The following is a 22,139-nucleotide window of genomic DNA, read 5'->3' on the forward strand; positions in this document are numbered from 1 at the left end:
AACAGTCCTTGGACTTCAGAGCAATTCATATCAATACGTGGAAAGGTCCGACTTTTCTAAGTTCATAACTTGCCTTGATAATGTTGAAGAAGTCTATTCATCCTAACGTCCCACACCTTCACTGTGTTATCTGTACCAGCCGCAGCAATGCATGTACCACTGGGATGAAAATCCACATGATTCACAAACCTGTAAATTGCAGTTAAATCCGATTGTTTACATTCAACTCTTGCTAAAGATCAAAAAGGTCTTTTCAAGAGGGGAAGCTACATCATGATGCATTGAACATTACAGAAAGGCAGAGGTAAGAGAAATTCAGCAAATTTTCAGGTTAAGACCTTGCTTATAACACCAAGTAGACTGCAGGATTATAGCTAAGCATACCATCTTAAATGTTCTGCATTACAGGTGTAGTAATGCAAGCACTATGAGCCTCCTGAAATCTGACAGATCCAACTGTCACAACATTTTCAAGCATTCATTTAATGTTTGCATAATATGTCTTCTATTAAATTAATGGGATTTTAGAGTGGTGTGTACAAGACTGAACAGATGTTTTTCTTCTACTACACTTAACTAATTTTAAGATGGAACTTGCTGAATTTGTGCCTGAAATCATATGTTGCTGCTTGGAAGGTAGCGAGGCTGAGACCAAATTCCTTTTTGGACCTGTAGCAATCAATTTTTATTTGGAACACATAAGTACGGTAAAACCTTCACAACTTTCAGTGAAGAGCATCTTGTAACTCCTCACCCAATCCATGCAAGAAATTGGATAAAATTAATTATCCTTTGAGTATTCTTGTAACAAATGCTGAAGAAGTTGAGATATTTCAATAGGTTGTCTGGACAAGCTATATTCTTAAGAGCACTGGAAAAAAGAATGCTGTCTCAATTTGGCTTAATATCATTGCATATTACCTGGAAAGAACACAACTTTGTCTTAAAGATTCAATGCAACAAAAAATCAGGAAGATTCCAGTCTCAGTTCTCTAAGGACTTGTTTTGTGTTTCTGGACAAATTAACTGTTGCTGTGGCTCAATATTCTCCATGAAAAAATCCCAATTCAACAGCTGTTTTTCTGAATACAAAGTGTTTTTTGGAATAACCTTGTTATTCAAAAATTTGAGCATGAAACAAAGCATCCAAGTACCAATCTGCCAGTATACTTTTGCTCTTTTAATTTACTTCAACTCAGAGCAAAATAAAAAAGCTTAAACTAGCTAGAAGAAGAAATAAAGAATCTCCAAAATAAACAAGCATAAAGAAACTAAGGCTTGACATGTTGGACAGTTATTGAAATATAACCCTCAAGGTTCCAATCTAAAGAAGTCATAAAAAGGTCAAAGCAATTCTGGAAGCTCTTTTTGCATCTCGTCCTCTGCTGGCTGCTTTTGTAATAGGTTCTAATGCTTTTTTAAGAGGTAGAAGTGACTGCCAGGACAAGGACCTCTGACTGCAGTCACAAAACCAGGTCTACATTCACCAGGCATCCCCATTTCAGAAATCACAAGAAAGCCAGTCCTTGTGCACTGCCAGGTACTTACCCCCCATGCTCACAGAAGGAGTGTATACATTCTCTGCTGGTTTTATCCCACAGTTTGACAGTTTTATCATCGCTGGCTGACACTATCAATCGTCCATCAGGAGAGAATCTAAGACAAGAGTTATAGCAATTAAGAAATGCCCCCAAAAGGTGTATGGGTTCAAATGGGTTTGGTGAGCTGTCAAGGTATGTTGGTAAACACACCTCGCTCTTCAAGAAGTCACACTGGCATCAGTGAGACTAAAAATCCAATCACTAAGTTGAGTGAAGAACAAAGCAAGCCATAAGTCCTCAAATTATCCCTAATTCCACAAGCACATACAATAACCCTCAGGAAAGTCCCGAGACTGACTTAAGATGTCCTGTCCTACTTGTGTCAATTTAAGTGTATCTCAAGTTGTTTCTGTACCCTGATTCAAAACAATGCCTACCTTTGCCACAAGCATTCAGAGCAATACAGTTACTCCCAAGATAACAGCTGCAGCAGGAGAAGCTTCATCATTCAAGTGTCTTAGAAGAATGTATCAGGCACCTATCTCAAAACTTCATATACAAGACAAATCAATATGTCTCTTCAGAGGCATACATTTTACAAGATCAGGACTTGAGTCCCTAAGTAGAAAAACATTTTCTGCTCTACTGTGGGCATCTATAGCACTACCAGCCACTGCCGCCACCACCACCACCACATTTGAGAACTATAAGGAACTTTTCACCTACAGAGAAACCGTGGCTTTATCCTAGATGCGTATATACATAAAAACTCCTCAGAACAACTGAGACTGACAACTGAAAACCAAGTCTGAGACAGTTATCAGGAAATAATGTTTTTATGATGGCAGCACTTTCAGCATTTTGGAAGGAGCACAGGTGATAATTTTTAACTAGAGGCATGACAAGTCTAAAAGTAACTAAGCTGAAATAACAATATAGATCTCTCATTTTGCTTCTGTTAGCAACTTCAAGATGCAGAAGTCTCCATACCAGGTAAAAGCAAAACACAGAACAAATCACTAAGCAGAAAAGTCTCTGCTTGACAAAGATCACTGAAGAAACACCAAATGGGTACTCAACTATTATGCAAAGAGATCTCTCTGTAGGTTAGCAATATATTTCAGTCACTAGACACGCTTGAATTATCCTGAATAGAAATCTGTTACACAAGACCATGATATTCAGTCTCTGCTTTGAGGGATAAATCCCCATCTCTATTTGTCAGAAAGTGGTACTTACCTGGCACAGCGAACCCAGTTTATGTGTTGACTAAGTGAGAATAGAAACTTCTGCCTGTGAACCGTCCACACTTTGACTGTTTTGTCATCAGAAGCTGTAACTAAGGACTGGCCATCACTGGAGAAATGAACACTTCTTACAGTTGCCGTATGAGCCTTGAACACAGTGGATTCTCCTTTGCTATACAGAAGGAAACAGCACTTTAAAACTGCACAGCAGGGCAGCAAAGACATTATGTACCTGAAAACACAAAGCTTCTGTATGCTGAGCAGTGCTATTAACCACCACTTCTATGGGAACTGCATGGGCTTACATTAGGAAGAAAATGTTGCTCAACCCCAAACTCATGCTTCATGAGCTATACAGAATACATAGCTAAAACCAGTTGTTCCAGTTCAATACTGGAGCCCAATCCAACAGGAAACAACCCATGTTTCCTATAAAAGGGGCAAAAATACTATTGTTAATTTGTGCAACCATTTAAACAACATTTATGGAAACATCAATATAAAAGAAGATGCTGAGATTCTGTTCTGTTACCAGGTCCTTTGCTGGAAGGCAGGTGAGGAGGGAAGTAAGTATTTTCACAGTTCATCTAGACAGAGCCAAGTAGGTAACTACCTCACAACTGTTCCTGTAATGGCCCATACTCCAGATGAACTCTTCTGATGTAGCATCACACAAGAAATAACACAACTGAATTCAGCATGCCTGATGTTGTACAACTTAGAGCAAGCTACCATTAACTCAGCCAGGCAAGACAAAACACAATGTATTGGTTACTCTTCTTTACCCATCACTTCCAAATAAATGCAAGAGGGATTCTTCTGGCAAATAAATGCAAGGCATATTTAGAGATCCAACAGGTATATGGGACTCTTGGTCTAAAATACATCTCCAGCATGTCCTATACTACCAGGATCTCCATATTCACAGGCAGAAGAAACAGAAAGACACAGTGGTTTGCTACCTTCTCCGCTAGGATTTAACAGGCTTTATACTAAGGCTGAGGACAACTAAAACTGTAAATGCCAAAAAATCAAAATACAACATACCTTCCAAGCAATATTCCCTCCCTCCTCAGAAAAGGTCAGAGCTGCCTAGTTTTATTTAATACTTTATCTGCCAGAAGGCAAGGAACAGTAAAGGTTACTTCTTGGGAAAGTTTTCTTTCTTCCAAAACCACAGAACATCACCAAGTCTGATAAAAACTCATGCAGAAACATGAAATTACAAAATTCTGTCAGCATGGCTTATAAAAAAAACAAATTCCAAAGACAGAAATCCACACACCAGGGTAGCATTAACTCCTTCAGTAACATATCACCCTTGAAAGGGACTGCAAGTTTTCAGACTCTTTGGAAATAAAGTCATGGCCCACAGACTCTGGGGCAGCTTCTGCTTCCCCTTTTAATGACAGCACAAAACTGGCAAGCTGAAGGTCTCAAACATGATTCAACATCAACAGGTTTTTTTGTTATATTTGGTGAAGATAAATTGATTAAGAATACTAAACAAACACAGATTAAAGGTGCCATGCACCAAGGTATTCACAACCAGCGTAACAATAACAGCTCCCATTCCACACTGGCCCTTTTCTGACATGACAGCTGTAAGTGCAGTTTAGACCACAGAGCTCACATGCCTAAGCAACCAAGATAGAATCATCCAACACAAGTTCAGTTTTCTCCTCACATCCGAGTACTTTCTTAAAATGTATACATTAGCTTCTGAGAAATCTAACAAGTTTGCGCTGTAATTTATTTTCAGCATTCTGTGTTAGCACCACAGCTCTGGAGATAGCAAAATGACACTGTCAGTTTCGTTTCTTTATAGATTTATGAGCAGCAAGGTTAAGTTTTAAACATAATCCACCTTGTGTCTTTTAATAATATATATGCTAACATGTCATTGTGATCATTCCTTCCAGGAAAGTTTACTTGAACTTGAATAATTATAATTGAAATTACAGTCTGCAAATTTGTAGTGAAATAGAACTAAAATTAAGATATTTAAAAGCACTTTTATCACATATTTTAAAAAGTCACTTTCAGAACCTATCAGTTCCATGGCAGAGATTACTTATGGTTTAATAGATCATCAAATAAGGCTTTAATGGGTAATCATAACCATAAGAACTCATCAAAAATAAACAACTAGAAATGCTTTTCCAGGTTCCTGAAGAAACACATTTATTTTAAAGTTGGGGTATGGCTTGTGTGGTTTTGTTTGGTTTGGTTTTTTTAAATCCCTTTTATTTGCCACCACAATCATCAGGTTTGTTTCTGGACACAATTCTTTAGTCTTTGATAGCAGCAATTTACAAGCTCACAAGCAAAGGAAACTCCAATACCTTTTTATATGCCTGTCCATTCAAAAAAACCAATCCTACTGTTTAGCATGGGAATCAAGAGACCAGAGGAAACACTAGCAGTTGCTTTTCTGCATCTTGGCTGCAAAGGGTCTCCCTTTACTTGCAGCAAGATTAAGTCTTCAAGCAGAAGTTCTTCAGTGCTCTCCTGTTTGTGTTGTATTTCAATTAAGTGTTCCTTGCTGAAGACATATCACTTAAAACAATGCATCACAGAGTAAGACAACAGAAGCTGAGGTCTCTCAGCCAGCGATTGCCAAGCACTTGACAAGTGTTAATGAGTTAAAGCAACTAAACCCTCTACTCAAAAATGGAAACTTCCTAATAGGCTAAGGTACTGAAAGTAAGTTTTTGTTAATCATATGAAAGCTCACAAAAAAAGTCAACACATAATCCAAAGTAGTCTTTTACCTTAGTAATATACCATCATTTACTATCAGTGGAACTCAGAGTTACTAGTTTTAGATGAAAAAATAAAGGTTAAAGGCACCTGTTTTGTGGACTACAGCAAGCATGCAAGCTAGTAACCTCCACCCTGCTCACAGAACAGGTATCTCCCTCACTAAACCTCAGCTTGTGTTTCAGCATCTTGCTTAACACTGGCACAGAAGCAAAGGATCGATTTGCTAGGAAGAAAGACTGAGGGAGAAAGGGGAAGAAAAATCCAACAGCTCACCACTGATGAGTTACTTTAGTGACTTCTTGTATTAGCATAGGAAGGTAATATTGACCTTAAGCTTTGCAAAGGATTTTAGTTTTTTCCAATGCAATTTCAAGACCAAATTACTTCTCCTCTGTTAAAGCTCTCACACTAAATGTTCTTCTTTCCCTCAAACAGATCTCAGTCCCATAGCTGGAGAACTGCTATCAAGAAGCAAGGAGAAATCCCAAACCATAGTTAAAACACAAAAAGAGACAGAAGGGAATAGATACTTACACACTGGGAACCCATAAACGGACTGTTTTGTCTCTAGAGCCTGAAGCCACCAGGTGACCAGAAGGTGAAAACTGAACACACATCACTGCATCTTTGTGGCCCACAAAGCGATAGGCTCTCATCTGAGGTCTCATACTCCAGATCATCAGGCATGAATCCATTGAGCCACTTGCTGAAATAAAAAGGAAAACCAAAACCACACAAAACCAAACTTGCATTAGTTCTCCTCCAATTACACTGAAACTACATTTCACACTCAGTTCATCATCACAGCTTTCAGAAATCTCAAGTACATTGTCCTTGAAGCTTCACCAATGTATTGCATACTGTGTATTTCATTAGTAATTCAAAGAAGTCAGTCATGCATTGGCTTGGACCGACAACTTACTTCCAAGAGTAAAGTCACACAACAGCTGCAGAGACAAAAGCCACACAAGTTGCAAAACCTCTTCCAAATAAATACACACCAAGGCAACACATAGAAGGTCTGTGAATGAAGGTTCTCTTGTCACTTTTTTATTGGGAAGCAGAGGCAGCTGTCAGCTGCAGCAGGTTAAATATCAAGTAACACACTACAGATTAAGCAGAGAAGCCCTGTGAGTTGGTGACTTAAAGGCAACCCAGCTACATCTCCCTCTAACACCTCTCCCTTGTTGCAAAAACATCGATCAGAGTCAGCTCAGCAGTTCTTAACATACGAAAAATACAAGCTTGCAACACTATTAGAGCAGTGTTCAGTTTGCTATTAGTAGGAAGGGTCTGCAGGCCTTGATGGTAGTCATGAGAGGCTTTAAGGAAATATGGATGGAGATGGGGTCCCTCCATCTACTCACACCCACTCTTCCACTCATGACTACTTCTATAGTCACCTGTGGGAATAAAAAACAACCAACAACCACCACAACTTGCCTTTACTCTTGGGCTTCTAAGAAAGGGGTGGAAGAGGGCAAAGGCATGCTCCAAGGACAAGAAGGGCTGGAGGGAGACCCCCAGGACAGATGCTGCTTTTTCAAGATCTCCCTCAGCAGCAAAAGCAAAGGGCCACTTAAGCAGAAGGCAGAATTCAGGTGCACATGCTACACCCATTGAAAGCACAACTGACAACTCATCTCCATGACACTGAACTTCACACAAGCTACATCCCCCTCTCTGTCTGACAGGAGCCATATCGGTCCCTGCCAAGAACACCAGGCAACAGGTTTCCCAAACACAAGAGTAAATTCCACTTCAGTCTAAAACTCTCCTGCCCAGGTCCCATCACTGACTCAGTGCAGTGAAAACTAAACAGCTGCTCATCCCCTAAAGCCTGCCACACTGTGTGAAGTCTGTAGCGCTGGGACCCTAGTGATTTGTAAAACAGCAAACATATGCCCATGGCAACTTAAAGTCTCAAACAATAACAGCAAAAATACCCCTTCTAATCAATTTTAATGCCTAACAGAAAACTTCGTAGATTTTCCACAGGCAAATACAGAATATACACATCTTAGCCTGCCAACAAACCCAAGCTGCATCTGTATCTCTCTGCTTGAGTGCCAAGTGGGGTATATCTCCAGGGAGATCTTAAGATGTTCCTAGAAAAAAAAGAGCAGTTTAATGGTAGGTTCTGACATGGCAGTATCATAATTACAAGAAGAATTCAGTTCACTAGTGTTATGGCAAAACACCAAACAGATTTTGCTGGAAATGTCCTTCTATTTCAGTCATTTTGACATAAAAAATAATGGTCATCTCTCTTCCTGAAATGGGCATATATTAATCCCAAATCAACAGGAAACAGGATCATTTATTATTCATGTCCCCTAAGGGGAAACAAAAAACCTTACATATTTGTCAGTTTAACTGTTGGTTTCGTTTGGTTTTGTATTTCATACAGGCAACACCTTTCCTTACTGATATTAAAATTTAAGAGGAGACAACTCCGCAAAAGTAGATTGAGCACACAGCCTAGCATCAAGAGGTTTGAACATTAGTCATAACTACACTAAGTCATTGTCTGGCAAGGTTATTAAGTTGCAATATCACAGCTTCCCCAAGACTGATGTTAAAAAATTTAAGGAAAATAATACTCTGACATCTCAATAAAGCACTTCAGTATGATACTGCTTATATGTGACTTGTTGGCAATACCTATTATCCTTATTGGATTGAGCAAGCAATCTAATGACATAAAAAGACCGAGTCCTCTAGGTTTGGTTGTTTTATTTTGGGGGGGAGGGGGGTGGAATCGGGAAAAAGAACTTTAAGATCTCATAAGAGTCAAGTACACACAACTGACCTGACAGTATCTAAAGAAGAAAAATTCTTAGAATTTTTTCCCTTTCTTACCTGATCTTATTTACTAAAAATATCAAGAGCAGCTATTTCACAGTCTAGATGGAGGCGGTAAAGGACCCCTGTACTACTTCTGAAAGGCCATTCAAAAGCAATGCTAAATTACATTCAAAGCACCCTTGCTAAACAGAGATCTGCATTGACTGAATAAAGTTTTAGGACTATACAAACAGAATCACAGACACAGAGCAGAGTGAACTCTTGCTCTGCCATCAAAGATGCAGAAAGTGGAAAGGAAAAGATAGCAGACAACAATAAACACAGCAGCAGGGAGAAAGGAGGTCCAAGACAAGTTTGATTCATTTTCGTTTCCTTGCAGCTTCCAGGGCATTGTGTAGGTTGCAAGATCAGAACAGGATTATTACCCGTTAGACTGCTCCATTTCTGTTTACTGATGCCTACTGCACCCACTGCCTACCAGGTATATTGCCTCAAACTATCATTTCTGCCTTATCTTCTCTGCAAGCCAAAGCAATGTCCACCATGCCACAAAGACCAAACAGCAACTTCACTAAGAGCCAAAAACCCTCCTGGCTCCTACTCAATGCACATGCAGTGGATTACTGAATAGCAATTAGGACACAAGCCTTGGCATAACCACAAGCAGCTGTCTAAAGGGGAGAAACGGAAGAGGGAGAAAAAGCAGTAAGGTTTTACCTTAAGCTAACTGCATGCTAAAACCAGCTATGTGAAATAAGCATTGGTAGATGTCCCTAAAGCTCTAGCAGGATGCACACAATCTGCCACCCCTATGGTTCAAGAACTGGATTTTTTTCAAAGCACATAGAAACATTCATCCTGAAATTCTCCAAAATCTCTTCATCGTGAAAACAAGTTCTTTGCTCTTGTAGAGCTCAGTACCTCCACTGCTCCCTCCATTTAACTAAAGCAGAGAAGTTCTTTCTTTATCATCTGCCCATCAAAACATAGAGAGACAATTTACCCAATTGTTTCTTATTGAGACTGAAGTCCACACTAGTGATGGCATCTCTGTGACCTTTGAAATGTCTCTCCAGGGACGGATCTTCCTAGAAGACAATAATGTTCAGACACTATAGATTAAGAACTATCTTCGCACAATAAAACCATTTTATTTCTATGACAAGCAAACCAAGCCAGATATTCAGCCCACAAAAGCCAGGTAGAGATAAGAACACCATGCAACACAAAATGTGAATTTCACATGTATTGACAAACTTTAAAAGGGGCAAATTATCCAAGCTGATAACCTCCCTGGATCTTAGGTTACTTGCACAAATCATTCATACATTTTTACAACATGCTGCTGGTACAGAGACCCCAAAGCTGACCCCAAAGACCAGCCTTGTCAATTACCACCTGAGCAGGCAGTCAAGCTCAACTTTGCTCTGATAGCTGCTCATCTCAGCACAGGTATAGCCAAGAGGCCACTGTTCACACAGAAGGGACAAATTTGCAAGATTTAACACACCTGTCAAAACAGACAGGTAGAATCAGAACCACAGCAAAATGGACTGACCCACTACCCTTCCCCTATGTCTGGGAACACAGCATGTCCCTACATGGCACCTTGCTGCAAAGGCCAAAGCAAGCCCGAGGTCAAGGGGAAAAACCAAAAACACCAAGAGAACCATTACAAGAGGTTGTAACACTTGAAAATTGTCCAGACTTCAGAACAGGCTGATCAGCCTTCAGTTCCTGCTCTCATACACACAGCCTCTGCCTCCCTGTCAATCCCCACCACAGCCTGCTCCCCTCCAGGACTTGACCACAGCCCCAGCCTGCTCAAACAAGCACCCAATCCCAGAAGAACAGGGGCTGACCTCCCCCAACACCAGCCCTCCCCAAATCCAGAACTCCCCCCCCCCACCAGCCTAGAGGTGCCCCCACACACACAAACACAGACCCATCCCAGCTGCAACACCACCCCAAGAACCAGGGCTGCCCCCTGACCCGAGCCCCAGCAGCATTAAGCTCCCCCAAGCCTACCTGTTCCCAGTGCCTTCCAGCCCAAGCAAGCCCCTGCTGCACAGCCCAACCCCAGCAGCACTAAGCCTCCCCTTAACCCAGAACTGCCTCCCACCACCACCCCGGCCCCAGAGCCCCCCAGGCCTTCCCCTGCACAGCCCAGCCCCAGCAACACCAGACACTCCCCCCCGGCCCAGCACCAGGCCTGCCTTCCCCCCCACCCAAAGACACCAGGGCCACCCCCCCACAACAGCCCAAGGGCCGCCCCCCATCAAACCCCGAGCCCAAGGGCCCCATGCACCACCACCCCCAGCGCCAGGGCTCCCCCCAACACTCCTCCCGGCCCCAGGGGCCACAGCCTCCCCCTTCCCAACACCCTCCCAGAGGCCCAGGCTGCCCCCAACCCGGCCCCAGCGGGCCCCCAAGCCTTCCCCCTTCTCAGTGGCACTAAACCCCCAGGCCGCAGCAGACCCCGGCCCCCCTCCCTCACCAGGCAGCCGGCGGCCATAACCCCTCTCTCGCGCGCCACAGCTCAGTTTCGGCACCTCCCGCGCCCCGTAGCAACGGTTCCGCCCTTAAAGGGGCCGCGGCGCCGGGCCGGAAGGGGCGGGCGGGGCCACTTCCGGCCGTGGGCGGGGCCTGCCCACTGAGGCGGGCCGCCATTACAAGCCCGGGAGCTGGAGCGGGAACCTACTGCTGGCTGGGGCCCGTCCTCCTCCTCCTCCTCTTCTTCTTCCTCCCGCCGGTCAGGCTATAAAGCAAGCCCGGTTGGAAGTGTAGGGAAGGAGTCTCGTGGGTCTTGCTGTGGAAGTCAGTTCCTCTGAGTGCAGCTGGCCCTGTCTGAGGGTGCTCACCGGTATTAGGAAAATTTCTTTCCCTCACTGTTACAGCAGTTAGTCTTTAGAGTATGAAAGCCTGTTAGTTTTGTTAATACGTATTAGTTCACATTATACACTGCAGGGTAAGGAGGTAGTGAAATTTTACTGGAGACTTTGGTATTGTTCATACTTAAGTAAATGGACTAAAGGACGGCCTGGCCTTGGGCGTAAGGCTTGTACTCTGTGGAAGCTTAGAGCTGTCTGTGAGGGATAAAGGGTACCCCTGGACAACCGAGGTAACACCAGCATCTAAGCCCCTCTGACACAGCTTTGAAACCCTCCCAGCATCATACACAAGTAACTCCAGTAAGACCCAACTCCAGGGACGTCTGGATCAATAGACAAGCAGCAAGAATACTGCAGAAACAGAGTTGCTTTGCAAAGTTTTCCTGTGATTGATTAGTCAAATTGTGTGGTACCTGAATGCTTGAAGGGTGTAAGATCCCAGTGTAAAACCACATTTGGGGTGCCCCAATTTGGCTGGGACACCTCATGCACATGAGTAGCTATTTATCTGACGTGCGGAAACAGACTCTACAATCAGTGAGATTGTAAAGTAGGTATGTTTATTCAGCGCTGGGCAGCACGGGGGGTAATGCCACCAAAGTCGTGCGCGCCTGACACGGCAACTTACTTCAAATTTAAACAGTCAAGTGTTACATATACATAAGATTTTCTAATACGCCTATACATATGCATGATCTATCCCTGCTTCATATTAAAATTAGTTCCAAGAAGTCATTTCCCTAAGTCCCTCCTAACTGAGTCTGCGCAATGCCTCCTTGTGGTGGTCGTAAAGATGAAGGCTGTATGTCTTCCTCGCGATGAACTCTTTACCTCTTGCTCCTGCGCAGGCTCAGTCGCCCTTTGGCTTTTGTTCAAATCGCGTGGCCAATCTTGGCTGGTTCTTGGGGTCGACTCCTGCTTCTCATCAGAAACTATCCCTTGCTTCAGTTGGTTACAACAACATATACATTAATCGTTGTCCCTCATCCCTTTGAACTATGTCTATTGCCATTAAAACTCTATTACAAGTTAATCATTAAACAGCTCCTACCCAAATCCATTCTTTACCATAATCATTAAACCCTTACCTATATCTAAAATAAGTAACCATGCTGATATATTTCTCCTAAAATTTCTAGCCCCCCCATCTCATATCCTTGTAATTCTAGACTTTGCGTCCTGGCCTCTCTCCTTGGTCAGCACGGGCCAGTTGTGAATTTTCTCAACATAGCATGATGCCATGCCGCTGCCAAGATGGCTTTTTTCATCCCGTTATGCTTCTCCCCGGCACACTTCTTATCACATCAGCAGGGGATGTGCTTCCTAACTTTGTCCTAAGTCCAAGAAGAGCAGAACAGCACATAATTCTCCTGCCTGTATTTTACGGTCTCCTTGTCAGACTGCCAAATGTTGCGTTCCTTCCTCTTCATCCTCTGGGCAGGAGATGTTCCAGTTCACTTTATCTGAATCACTCATGCTTTGTTCATAAATGCAGAGCATTTACTTGTTTGGAGGCCTTGTGACCTAAAAGCTGAGGTTTTTTGGAGGAAGCTTGTTCTACTACATGAAATTGAGTTAAAAATGAAATGGATTGTTCTCCTGTTATTAAGGAACTGACGGTTTCATTCAACACACAGGGAATCCTTCAGCTTTTGTTCCAGCATTAACAAACCACTTAAAAATTACACAGGTCTGTCATTGCTGTTGAAAACTGTCTGCTACAGCATAGGGCAGTGGATGGGCTCTAACACGGCGCTTCCCAGAGCACAACCAAGCAATAAGGACCTTTACAAGACACATTTCAAGCTGTGCTGGAGTTGGACCAGAAATTATTTTACTCCCACTCCTAATCAACAGCAAAAAAGGAAAAGAAGTTTTCCTTAATGTTAATCAGCCCAAGCAATCAAGCTCTCCAATTCTTGGAAAGTAATCGGTCCTGTATTTTGTCTAAATACATATTTGTGCCTTTTCTAGCTTTTTTCCTTTTTATTTTTTAAGATTAGTGTCTCTAACTGAAAAGTTGCTTCATGCAGGGTTAAAACACATTTGCTTTCTTAAGGAAAAGCACAGTCAAGTGGAACACCTGACAATTTCAAACCTCTTCCTTATCTGCCAGGATGTTTTGCTTTGGGCAGTGTCTGAACACACCTCTCCCACCGCCAGCTGCAGCTTTTTCCCTGCTAAATCAGCCAAAAGCATCAAGACAGTCTCAGCGTGCACTGGCTACATCCACAGCAGTTGTGATCGGTCCCTGGGGACAGCACTCATGCCTCCCAGCACCTCCATGCCAGATTCCAGCGAGTGGGAGAAGGACACAAATCCCCACTGAGGTCGTCATTGGCACAAGGCTATGTATGCCGCTGCCAGCGCACAGTCACTGCCCACATGTTGCCTCTGGAGCCTACTGACATCCCTTGTGGCCACAGCAGACCAATACTGGTGTGATCCAGGCTGCCATGGAGCCATAACCACAATCCCATGAATTGTTCTTCTCAGAGAAGCCATCTATCCTTCTCCCTCCTGCACTGCCATCCCATGGTCAACAGTCTGCTGGTTCAAGGGTGTTTATGTGTCTGAAAAGCTCTCCATTTCCCCCTGCCATTTGAGTAACTGGGTCTGAAGAGATACATTCCTCCCTCAGATATGGCCTTTCTGCCCACATAGCTATGGATCTTGGATCTATAAACCTGACGCAGTTTCCAGCATCGCCTAATCTGTTCCTCACAAAATTCTTTGGCATTTGACTATTAGCTTTTCTTTTTCTGCACAGAAATAAACCAGAACACAGAAAAGATGCTAAATATGCCTGAGGCACTAAAGAAGCCTGTACAACCCATTTTAGAGAAATATGAAGTCAGAAACATAGTGTGGTTCCACTCCCACTTATAAAGGCAGAAAATGGGAACATTTGCTTTTATTGAAGGATTCCACCACCAAACCCCCCCCCCCCCCCCCAAACCCAACACACCTTCTAGATCATACATTAGCAGCATCAATGGTGGCCATGGCTGGCTACTTCACTTACCAAGTCCTCAGCCCTGGGGTACCACTGCCATAACACCAACAGCCAGAGGAAACAGCAGCCCAGTGGCGAGACATTCACACCTGCAGCAGTCCAGAACAAATGTCAAAAGAAAAAAAATTAAAGAATATTCATGCCAAGGTCTTTGGGAAAAAAAGGGCCCTCAGGAGCAACGGGCATACATCAGGTCCTGTGGTGGAGAGGACAGAGTCTTGAGATAGCCCAGTTCAGCCAGGGCACCGCTGGCCAGGCTCTGTCCCAGCATCTGAACGTCTTTGTGGCATTATCTGCCCTGGGTTTGGGCAGGATGGGATTTTCCCATCCCTCAGAAACCGTTGCCCTGGGAGCCAGCCCCCTCCCAATGCCCCAGCCGGGGAGAAGGACCTCAGTCCATGTGCTGTCACTCCACCACAGGCAGCACCCCGGTGTCACCACCGGCTGAAGAGACACGGGCAGGAGTGTGACTCCTACTTTTCTTCAGATGACCACCTGAGGGCAGGCTAAGGCCTCTTCCAGCCTTCAGTTTTCTACAGCTGCAGAAATAAGCAGGAAAATTGGATAAAGTGCAGCATGATTTCACTAAAGATGAATCATGCCAAACTAGCCAGCTTCTTTGTTAAGACTGCCACAACTCTGGGTGAAAAAAGCGTTGAGCTAGCCTCTTAAATACCACTTCCCAGCTTGCAAAACCTAGACATATAGTAACTCTCAGCAAGTACTTCCCTGGGGCTATTTGTATGGCTGTGAATCAGGAAGAGACCAGAAGCCCCAGGATCTGCCACCTTCTGTCGTAACGACAGAGCCTTGCATTGCGAGCCCTGCCAAGGCTGCGGTCCCTGCACACTGCAAGGTAGCATGCAGCCACATTGGACAGCAAAGCTATTGAACAGCATCAGACCCACCCAGAATTCAGGTGGGTCATTCTTGCATGAAATTACAGCTAACCTTTGACTTCAAGCCCAATTCAGAAAGCCCTGAACTTCTCGCTAGAGTGAGTGCGTCTAAGTTTAGCAACTAAACTGACTGTTTACCACTTCTGTGTTGCAAACCCCACTTCTCACGTGTCCTGTTAATATTTAAACTGCTGAGCACACCAGTCTCTATGCATACTTTTGCAGTTTTGAGAATATGCCAACTGGTGGACGGTGTGCTAGGCTTCAGAAAGCCACAATGAGACTTTTCCTGGCAAAGCTGAGGTTCTCAACAAGACCAGTGGTGGGAAGAAGTATTTGCTGTCTACAGAGGAAGCACCAAGAGACGTGGAGTTGGTCAAGGCAATGTGCACAAGCTAAGATGGAACCAGCAACCGCACCCAGGTCTCCCAGTCGTTAGCAGCACTCTCAGAACAAGGTCATCCTGTCTCCACGACCACCATGATCCCAGCATGGGTCTCCTGCAGCTGTTCTGTGTCTCATCCCAATACACCCTAGAGATGGAGGTAGGGGCCTTGAGCAACCAACCTTGTAATGCATTGGCATATGTCAACCCCACCAGCTGGAATGGGACAGCCACCCTATTATTGCCGCTTTGCATCCAGAGAGCACAGCAGGGATTTAGGCAGCCTAAGCAGACAGCTACAAGGAGCCAAAAATTGCAGGTGAAGATCAATGTAGTCCAGAGACTTGCTGTCCATACTTCCCTCGTTGCTGCTGTGGAAGGAGGCACCTGCAGACAGTTTAGGAAATACAGAGGGGTCCATGTCCACCAAGGAGCTCAGCTGATGCCAATGACATGGTACCATTTCTTCCATGGTGAGATGCTGCTTTGCATCAGCTGAAGATGTAGCTTGCTGCCACATCAGAGATTTTCTCTTACTAATGACTTCGTCCTCCCACGTGTGCCAAACCCATTTATTTATAGCCCACAATTTTTTTTCTCCCACCTGCGTTTGTGCTTATTTTCCTTTCTTACAGAGTTAAGAAAAAGATGGGAGAAAAAAATCTTTTCCTCAAGTAAATCTCTCACTGACCTAAATGCAAATTTGTTCAAGGAAATTCAGAGAGCTCTGATCCTGTGTGAGTAAGAAGGGAAAGGGGAGGGCAGCAGACTCTGCTGCTATCAGAATGGATCTTTACTGCTGCGTAACAACTAGGCAATGAAGCAAAAGCCACGGGAGTTTAAAGAGGAAGCTCAGCCAAAGGTCAGCTGGCTGTCCTAGGTGCTTGTTATCAGAGCCTTGAAAAGAGGGAGGAAGGTGACATGAGCTGATTATAGCAACCACTGGAAAAGGCTGACAGGGCTGGGGGAGCCTGTCACTCCTCCTCAGCACTCAGCATGCAGGGCTGCTTTGCCGTTGTAAAGCAAAGGGTCATCAGAGCCCGGGCTCTGGAGCTGCTCGGGCCACTAAGAAAAAATTTGTCTGCCTCAGATCTGAAGCATCTGCTAGGTGGAGAGCCAGAAAACACCCTGTTAATTGCAATACCATATTTTATTTGCTGCCTTATCTTTGCAGATGATTTGTACTACTTTCACTGCTCATCCATATAGGTGAAGTGGTGAGGGGAAGGGCGACAAGGGGACAGAGACATACTGACACCAGGGCGTATCCTGGAGCACCAGAGGAATACACTGCTACTCCCTGCGTGAAGCTATACAGTTCTTCAGCCATCCAAGAGAGGTGGAGGGAAGGGAGCTTGCACATGCCTACAGTTTCCAGAACTGGCCTAAAGGAGGAGAAAGATTCAGGAGTGAGAAATCCTGGCAAGCTGGATCCAGCCAGAATCCCATCAGCAGCCTTCCAGGCATCTACAAAGTTGTCTCTGACCACTTACATTGGTTCTAGTGTCTTAAGCCACTGTAAGATCTTCAAGTCTGTTACATGAATGTAGATCAAACCCACCTTTAAAGTATCTCCCAGTAGAGGTGGCCCCAGCTCTGCTGATCTTGCTGACCAAGGGCAGGTGGCTGCTTTCAGTCCCTGAACTTTCTCTGCTGTTGCCTGCAGGGGTGAGCGGAGTTCAGTCTTTGCTGAACTCATGATTGCATCAACCCAGAACCCAAAGTGCACGGAGACTGGTACTAGGAAAATGCTAGCTGAGTTCACAGGAGTGAAGCTGAGACCTTTGGGACATGAGTTCCCCAGTCATGGGGCATGCACCCAGCATCCACACCCGGCAGGGGCATTGCCACACAGACCCTGGCACTGGGGCAGGCCTGGCCAGAGCGGGTAATGTTGGACAGTCCAGCACCACCCACCTAATAAACCAGAAAGGTATTATCAGCCTGAACAGTGCTAGAGGAGCTGTCTGAACAGCTTGTAGAGTTACTAAAACCAGACCCTTCTGCAGTGAATTTAACTGTGTAGAGGGGACAGCAGTCCTTTGTATTTCCAAGCCAGTTTGAGGCAGACAGAACCGGAGAGGTGGTATGGCCCACTGCCCACCACCCAAACCAGTTGCTTCCTTGCACGGATCATTTCCCCTTCCAACTTCTCATCCTCAGAGAGAGAAAGAGGCGCCTGGCTGCTCTTCTGTGCAGTGCCAACAGGAGCTCAGCCTTTGCTGGACCTCTTTGCACTACCATGACATTGGCACATGCTTGTGCTGGGATGTCCGTCTTGCTAAGGCAGACTAAAGGACAAGTGGGAACATTAAAGCCACAGAACTATATAAGAACAGTGTTTTCCACTGTCCAAACAGGACAGGACAACTAGAAAAGGTTTATTGTTCAAACAGTTTATTGCCAGCTCTGGCTCCATTTATTACTATTAGACTCTATTTCTTACCAACTCTATTAAGACTATTTATTATGAATCTGTTAGACCCTATTTACTTCCACTTATTAGGCTCTATTCACTCTGTAGTGACTATCTATACTGTCTCTACCATGTGCCACGCTGGGTCCAGCCCCATCACCTGCAGCCGCAGCGTTGGTGGCGCAGGTGCAGGTGGGACAACGTGGGGCTGTTGGGCTTTGGCCGTGGCGTGACGTTGGCGTGGCCACGGCAAGGGCTGCTGCCGGCACGGGCATTGCCAGCCTGGGGTTGCAGGAGGGAGCGAGGCCAGCCCAGGGGCCCAGCCCAGCCGCTGGGCCGGGCTGCACGGGGGGGAAGGTGGGAAAGCCCAGCCCTGGCGCCAAAGCTGGCAGCTGCGGTGCGGGAGGCGCAGCCTGGTGCGGTGCCGGAGCAGCACGCTGGAGGCCAGCCGGGGCCTGGCTGCTGGGTGGTGGTGCCGCGGATGGGGCGGCCCAGAAGGTCTCCCTGCCTGCGGCTCCAGCAGGGTCGGGAAGTGGGGGGGGTGCAGCTGTGTCTGGAGGTGTACGGGGTCTGTGAATGCGGGGACGTGCTTTAGCGATTAGTTGTTTTATCTCGGCAAGTATGTACTTTCTGTGAGCAGACACCTGTGTGTCCTGCGGTGGAGCTGGTGCGAACGCCGCCTCCTCTACCCCAGCAGCAGTTCCCCGTGCAGGCGGAAGACCTTGGTGGCTTCTGGGATGCTTTTCATCCAGCTCTGCATCCAGGCACGATGCAGCTGCTGCTCTTATTTTGCATCCCACTCTTGGCTTGCACCTTTCCAGCAGCTGGAGATGATCCCTCTTAAAGTTAGGGCTATAACAGAAGTATAAAAGCTAAAAAATCTAAAAATCTAAACTTGATTATTAGGCAAAATGATTAAAGTGCTTGTGGACCTGTTGCTTCTACTTTGATGGGTGAAAGTCTGGTGATTCTATAAACTCAGTCTGGGCTTCTGCTGTACAAACAGGACAGGACAACTGGAAAAGGTTTATTCTTCAACAGTTTATTATCAACTCTTCTAACCTCTGTTTCTTACCAAGTCTATTAAACTGTATTTATTAGCAAAGTTATTAGACACTATCAACTGGCTATTGACTCTCTGTGTTCTCTCTAGTATGTGGCGTGCTAGGGTCCAACAGCGTTGCCTGCATCTGCAGGGCTGGGGCTGCAGGTGCAGGTGGGGCAGTGGCGGACTCTGGGGCTTTGGCCGTGGGGTGGCCTTGGCTTCGGCAGAGCTGAGGCTGCTGCCAGCACGGGCATCACAAAACACGGAGCAGCGTGCTGGAGGCCATGTGGGGTTTGGCTGCCTGGTGGTGTTAGAAAGAAGAGGGCCAGAGGGGTGAACCTCTCGATGCCTGCTGCTCTGGCAGGCTCTGGAAGCCTGGGAGCAGCTGCCAGTGGAGATGGATGGGCGCTGCTGAGGCCGGGAGGTGCTTCAGCCCGTCGCTTGGTGGGTGCGATCATCATGGGTGGAGACGCCTGCGTGTCCCTTGCAGGCTGACCATCTGGGCTTCTGGAGGGGTGCCCTTCATCCACCTCTGGTGCATGCGGGGCTCTCCGTTTGAGGCCAACTCCCCTCTTGCACTTTTCCAGCAGGTGGGGGTGCTCTCTGTTAAAGGCGGGGTTGTAGTAGTAGAGTATCTAAAAAAAAGCAAAGGAGAAGAGTTAGTCGCCACCTTCCCAAGGCTGGAAAACCCCCAGCTCAAGAACTAAGACTTTGAGTTTCAGAAGACAAGCCTGGATACTGAAAAGGCCTCGGAGGGCTGTTTGAAAACTAAAGCTTAGGCTAAAACGTTACGTGATGGTTCTCTTCAGTCATCGCCACCCCTGGGTTTTTACCACTGGGGAGCAGAGCAGTGTAGGATTTTCAAAAGCGTAAGAACTAGTATCGAAAGCCAAATACCACTAGTTTTCAGCAACTGCAGTGTGAATATGAGCAGGCAGGTAATACTATGGTCCTTAGATGTATCTTCTTGGCATTCAGCAGGTGCCACAGGAAGGTTTCGGGTTTGGTACAGCAAGACACGTAGCAAAGACATTAAAAGAAATCAGGTTACGCTGAGTCTGTCCTTCCATTTAACGGGTTCAAACTCAGTGGATATAGCCCAACTGTATTTTATCTGCACTTCTACGAGCCAGAAAGACTAACTCCAACCTTCCTGAAAACAACCTGAGAAGGAAATTAAAAACAGACTGCTCGCTACCAACCCCATCACCTCTATTACGAGGCCTTATTTGATGTGAAGGTCCTTCTCTTCCCCAAGACTATTGTGTTAGTTGATGTGCAGAGTAACTGCTGTACCTGGCTGTGAGCAGAAGCTGCGTCTTCTTCTGCCAGGAATTCAGGCAGGTAAGCAGATCTTCGGAAATCCCGTCGCACTTTGGTGAATCCATAGAAGTTCAGCTGTCGAAGAAAGCTCTTCATCTTCTGTGTGGCAAAAACCCGCAGAGGTCTTTCCCTGCCCAGCACCTCCTCTTTGAAGAGTTCTTCATTGATGGCCACGTATTTTCCACCCTCACTCCACCAAATGGACCGAAACTGGTCACTTTCCACTATTTTCCAAAGCTTCTCTGGAAAGGAGAGGGATGAGAATTGATTGGCTTTGCCCGCTCCCTTGGTGGAAACAGGAGGGACTCGTTTGGCCTCGTGTCCATCACTGCCAGGTTGGACATCCCGCTCCTCCTTTATTGCTCGTCCGGCAGTGTTACAGGGTTCTCTTTCCCCCTGTCCTGGAGGGCCAGGAGAAGTCATGTCTGGCAGCTGGCCCAGCTCGTCCGGAGCAGAGATGGATGGTGTTTCTGCAGCAGGCAGCTCCCTTTTCATCTCTTTTGTCCCGGTGGGACCAAAGTTTCCCTCACTGGCCATCGCCCTGGACAGCCAGGCCTTCTCCTGCCAGTCAGCAAGCAAATGCCTCCTGGCGCTGGCTGACTGTGAGTGCCAGTGGGACATCCTGACATGTTGCTATGACGCCTGTACTGCATAGCGGTGACATCACAGTGCGACATCTTGGTGATGCTTGACAGTGGTGCCCTGGCAGAAGGGAGCAGCCAGAGAAGAAATTGCTGAAGAGCACTTGTTGCTTTTCACTCCCAGAGCCACCAGTGATAGGACTCCAGAGCCCAGAAGTCAATAAAGCTGTGTTGAAGGGCTGTAGGCAGTGAGAGGACCGTGCTGTGTGGTTGCATCCAGGAGTGGGTCCACAGGGAGGAGCAGGGATGGCTGCAGCCTTGGGCATCCCAGTGCCCTCATTTCTGAAGTTTTTGTGATTCACTGGAGAAACATCTTACAAGCCCTGGCTGCACATTCTTTAAAAGCCAAGCAAAATACTCCCATCTCTAAACACTGCATGACTGCACAGCAGTAATTTCTAGTCTCCCCAGGCACTGATAGTATTTTTGATCCAAGAGAAGCCTAGTGGGCTGGTGAAAGATCAGCATCTTTCCCTCTGAGCTGCACAGCCACTTTCAGAGGAGCCCAGCATACAGCTCAGCCCAGCCCAGCACACCAGGACTGTCAAGCTGTGCCTGATATGGGTTGTCATAACCTTTGTCACAGCTACCAGGCACCCTCATGCTCTAGGCATGTGGTGCCATGATGTGGTCTGACCTTTCAGTGCACTCCCTCCCCAGCACTGGCTGCATTGTGCCTTTCATCCTTTAGCTTCTCTAGCCCTGGAGGAGTTTAACTGGGAGGAAGACGTTTTGCCTTTTGTTTCTTATATTTGATGAGAAAGGGAAGGGGGTGCATGAAGAAATTTGCCCTGAAATACCCTCTCTGGATTGGAAGAGCTGGCAACTGTTTTTCCTGGGCCAGCTTTACATGTTCAACATAAGCTATACTGACTCCTTATGCTCCAGGCACTACCACAATAATGATAAAGCTCCTTCAGGCCAGCATTTAAAGATCTGTGAACAAGGGCTCCTCATATGCCCCGAGATCTGTCCTGCAGCTGGAGAAGCTCCCTGGTAGCAAACTAACCTTTCAAAGGGGCTCTGAATACTTCTGCCAAGCAAGGGGAAAGGGTTTCCCTTGTTAAAACACATTGCAGCAAGCCTTTGTGTGGCATAAACCCTCTTCATACCAGCAGGATCAATGCAAAGGACCTGTCTGTGGTACCTGGTATCTCAGCT

General features: G+C 45.8%; 2 protein-coding genes across 6 annotated transcripts in view; both read right to left on the reverse strand.

The window, feature by feature from the left end:
• POC1A (POC1 centriolar protein A) overlaps positions 1 to 10,984 on the reverse strand; it is a 59,283-nt gene extending 48,299 nt beyond the window's left edge. The window contains exons 1-7 of one of the 5 annotated variants that reach the window (XM_052777245.1): positions 10,860 to 10,983; positions 9,366 to 9,450; positions 7,572 to 7,662; positions 6,089 to 6,260; positions 2,781 to 2,960; positions 1,549 to 1,656; positions 74 to 189 (exon numbers count right to left, since the gene is read on the reverse strand). In XM_052777245.1, coding sequence (XP_052633205.1) covers positions 74 to 189; positions 1,549 to 1,656; positions 2,781 to 2,960; positions 6,089 to 6,260; positions 7,572 to 7,662; positions 9,366 to 9,410 — 712 coding nt within the window. In that variant the 5' untranslated portion in view covers positions 9,411 to 9,450; positions 10,860 to 10,983. Of the gene's footprint in view, positions 1 to 73; positions 190 to 1,548; positions 1,657 to 2,780; positions 2,961 to 6,088; positions 6,261 to 6,476; positions 6,589 to 7,571; positions 7,663 to 9,365; positions 9,451 to 10,859 lie in introns of those variants that run through there. The other 4 variants (XM_052777246.1, XM_052777247.1, XM_052777248.1 and 1 more) reach the window with 4 other exon arrangements.
• LOC128136312 (heat shock transcription factor, X-linked-like) lies at positions 10,902 to 20,874 on the reverse strand. Its single transcript, XM_052775618.1, has 5 exons — positions 20,311 to 20,874; positions 19,146 to 19,649; positions 18,130 to 18,251; positions 16,806 to 16,938; positions 10,902 to 11,120 (listed from the first exon to the last, which is right to left on the reverse strand). Exons 1-5 carry the CDS (start codon positions 20,872 to 20,874, stop codon positions 10,902 to 10,904), a joined length of 1,542 nt encoding a protein of 513 aa, XP_052631578.1.
• Between the last annotated feature and the right edge of the window lie 1,265 nt (positions 20,875 to 22,139).

This window comes from Harpia harpyja, chromosome Z, assembly GCF_026419915.1.
Source record: "Harpia harpyja isolate bHarHar1 chromosome Z, bHarHar1 primary haplotype, whole genome shotgun sequence".
Classification (NCBI taxonomy): domain Eukaryota; kingdom Metazoa; phylum Chordata; class Aves; order Accipitriformes; family Accipitridae; genus Harpia; species Harpia harpyja.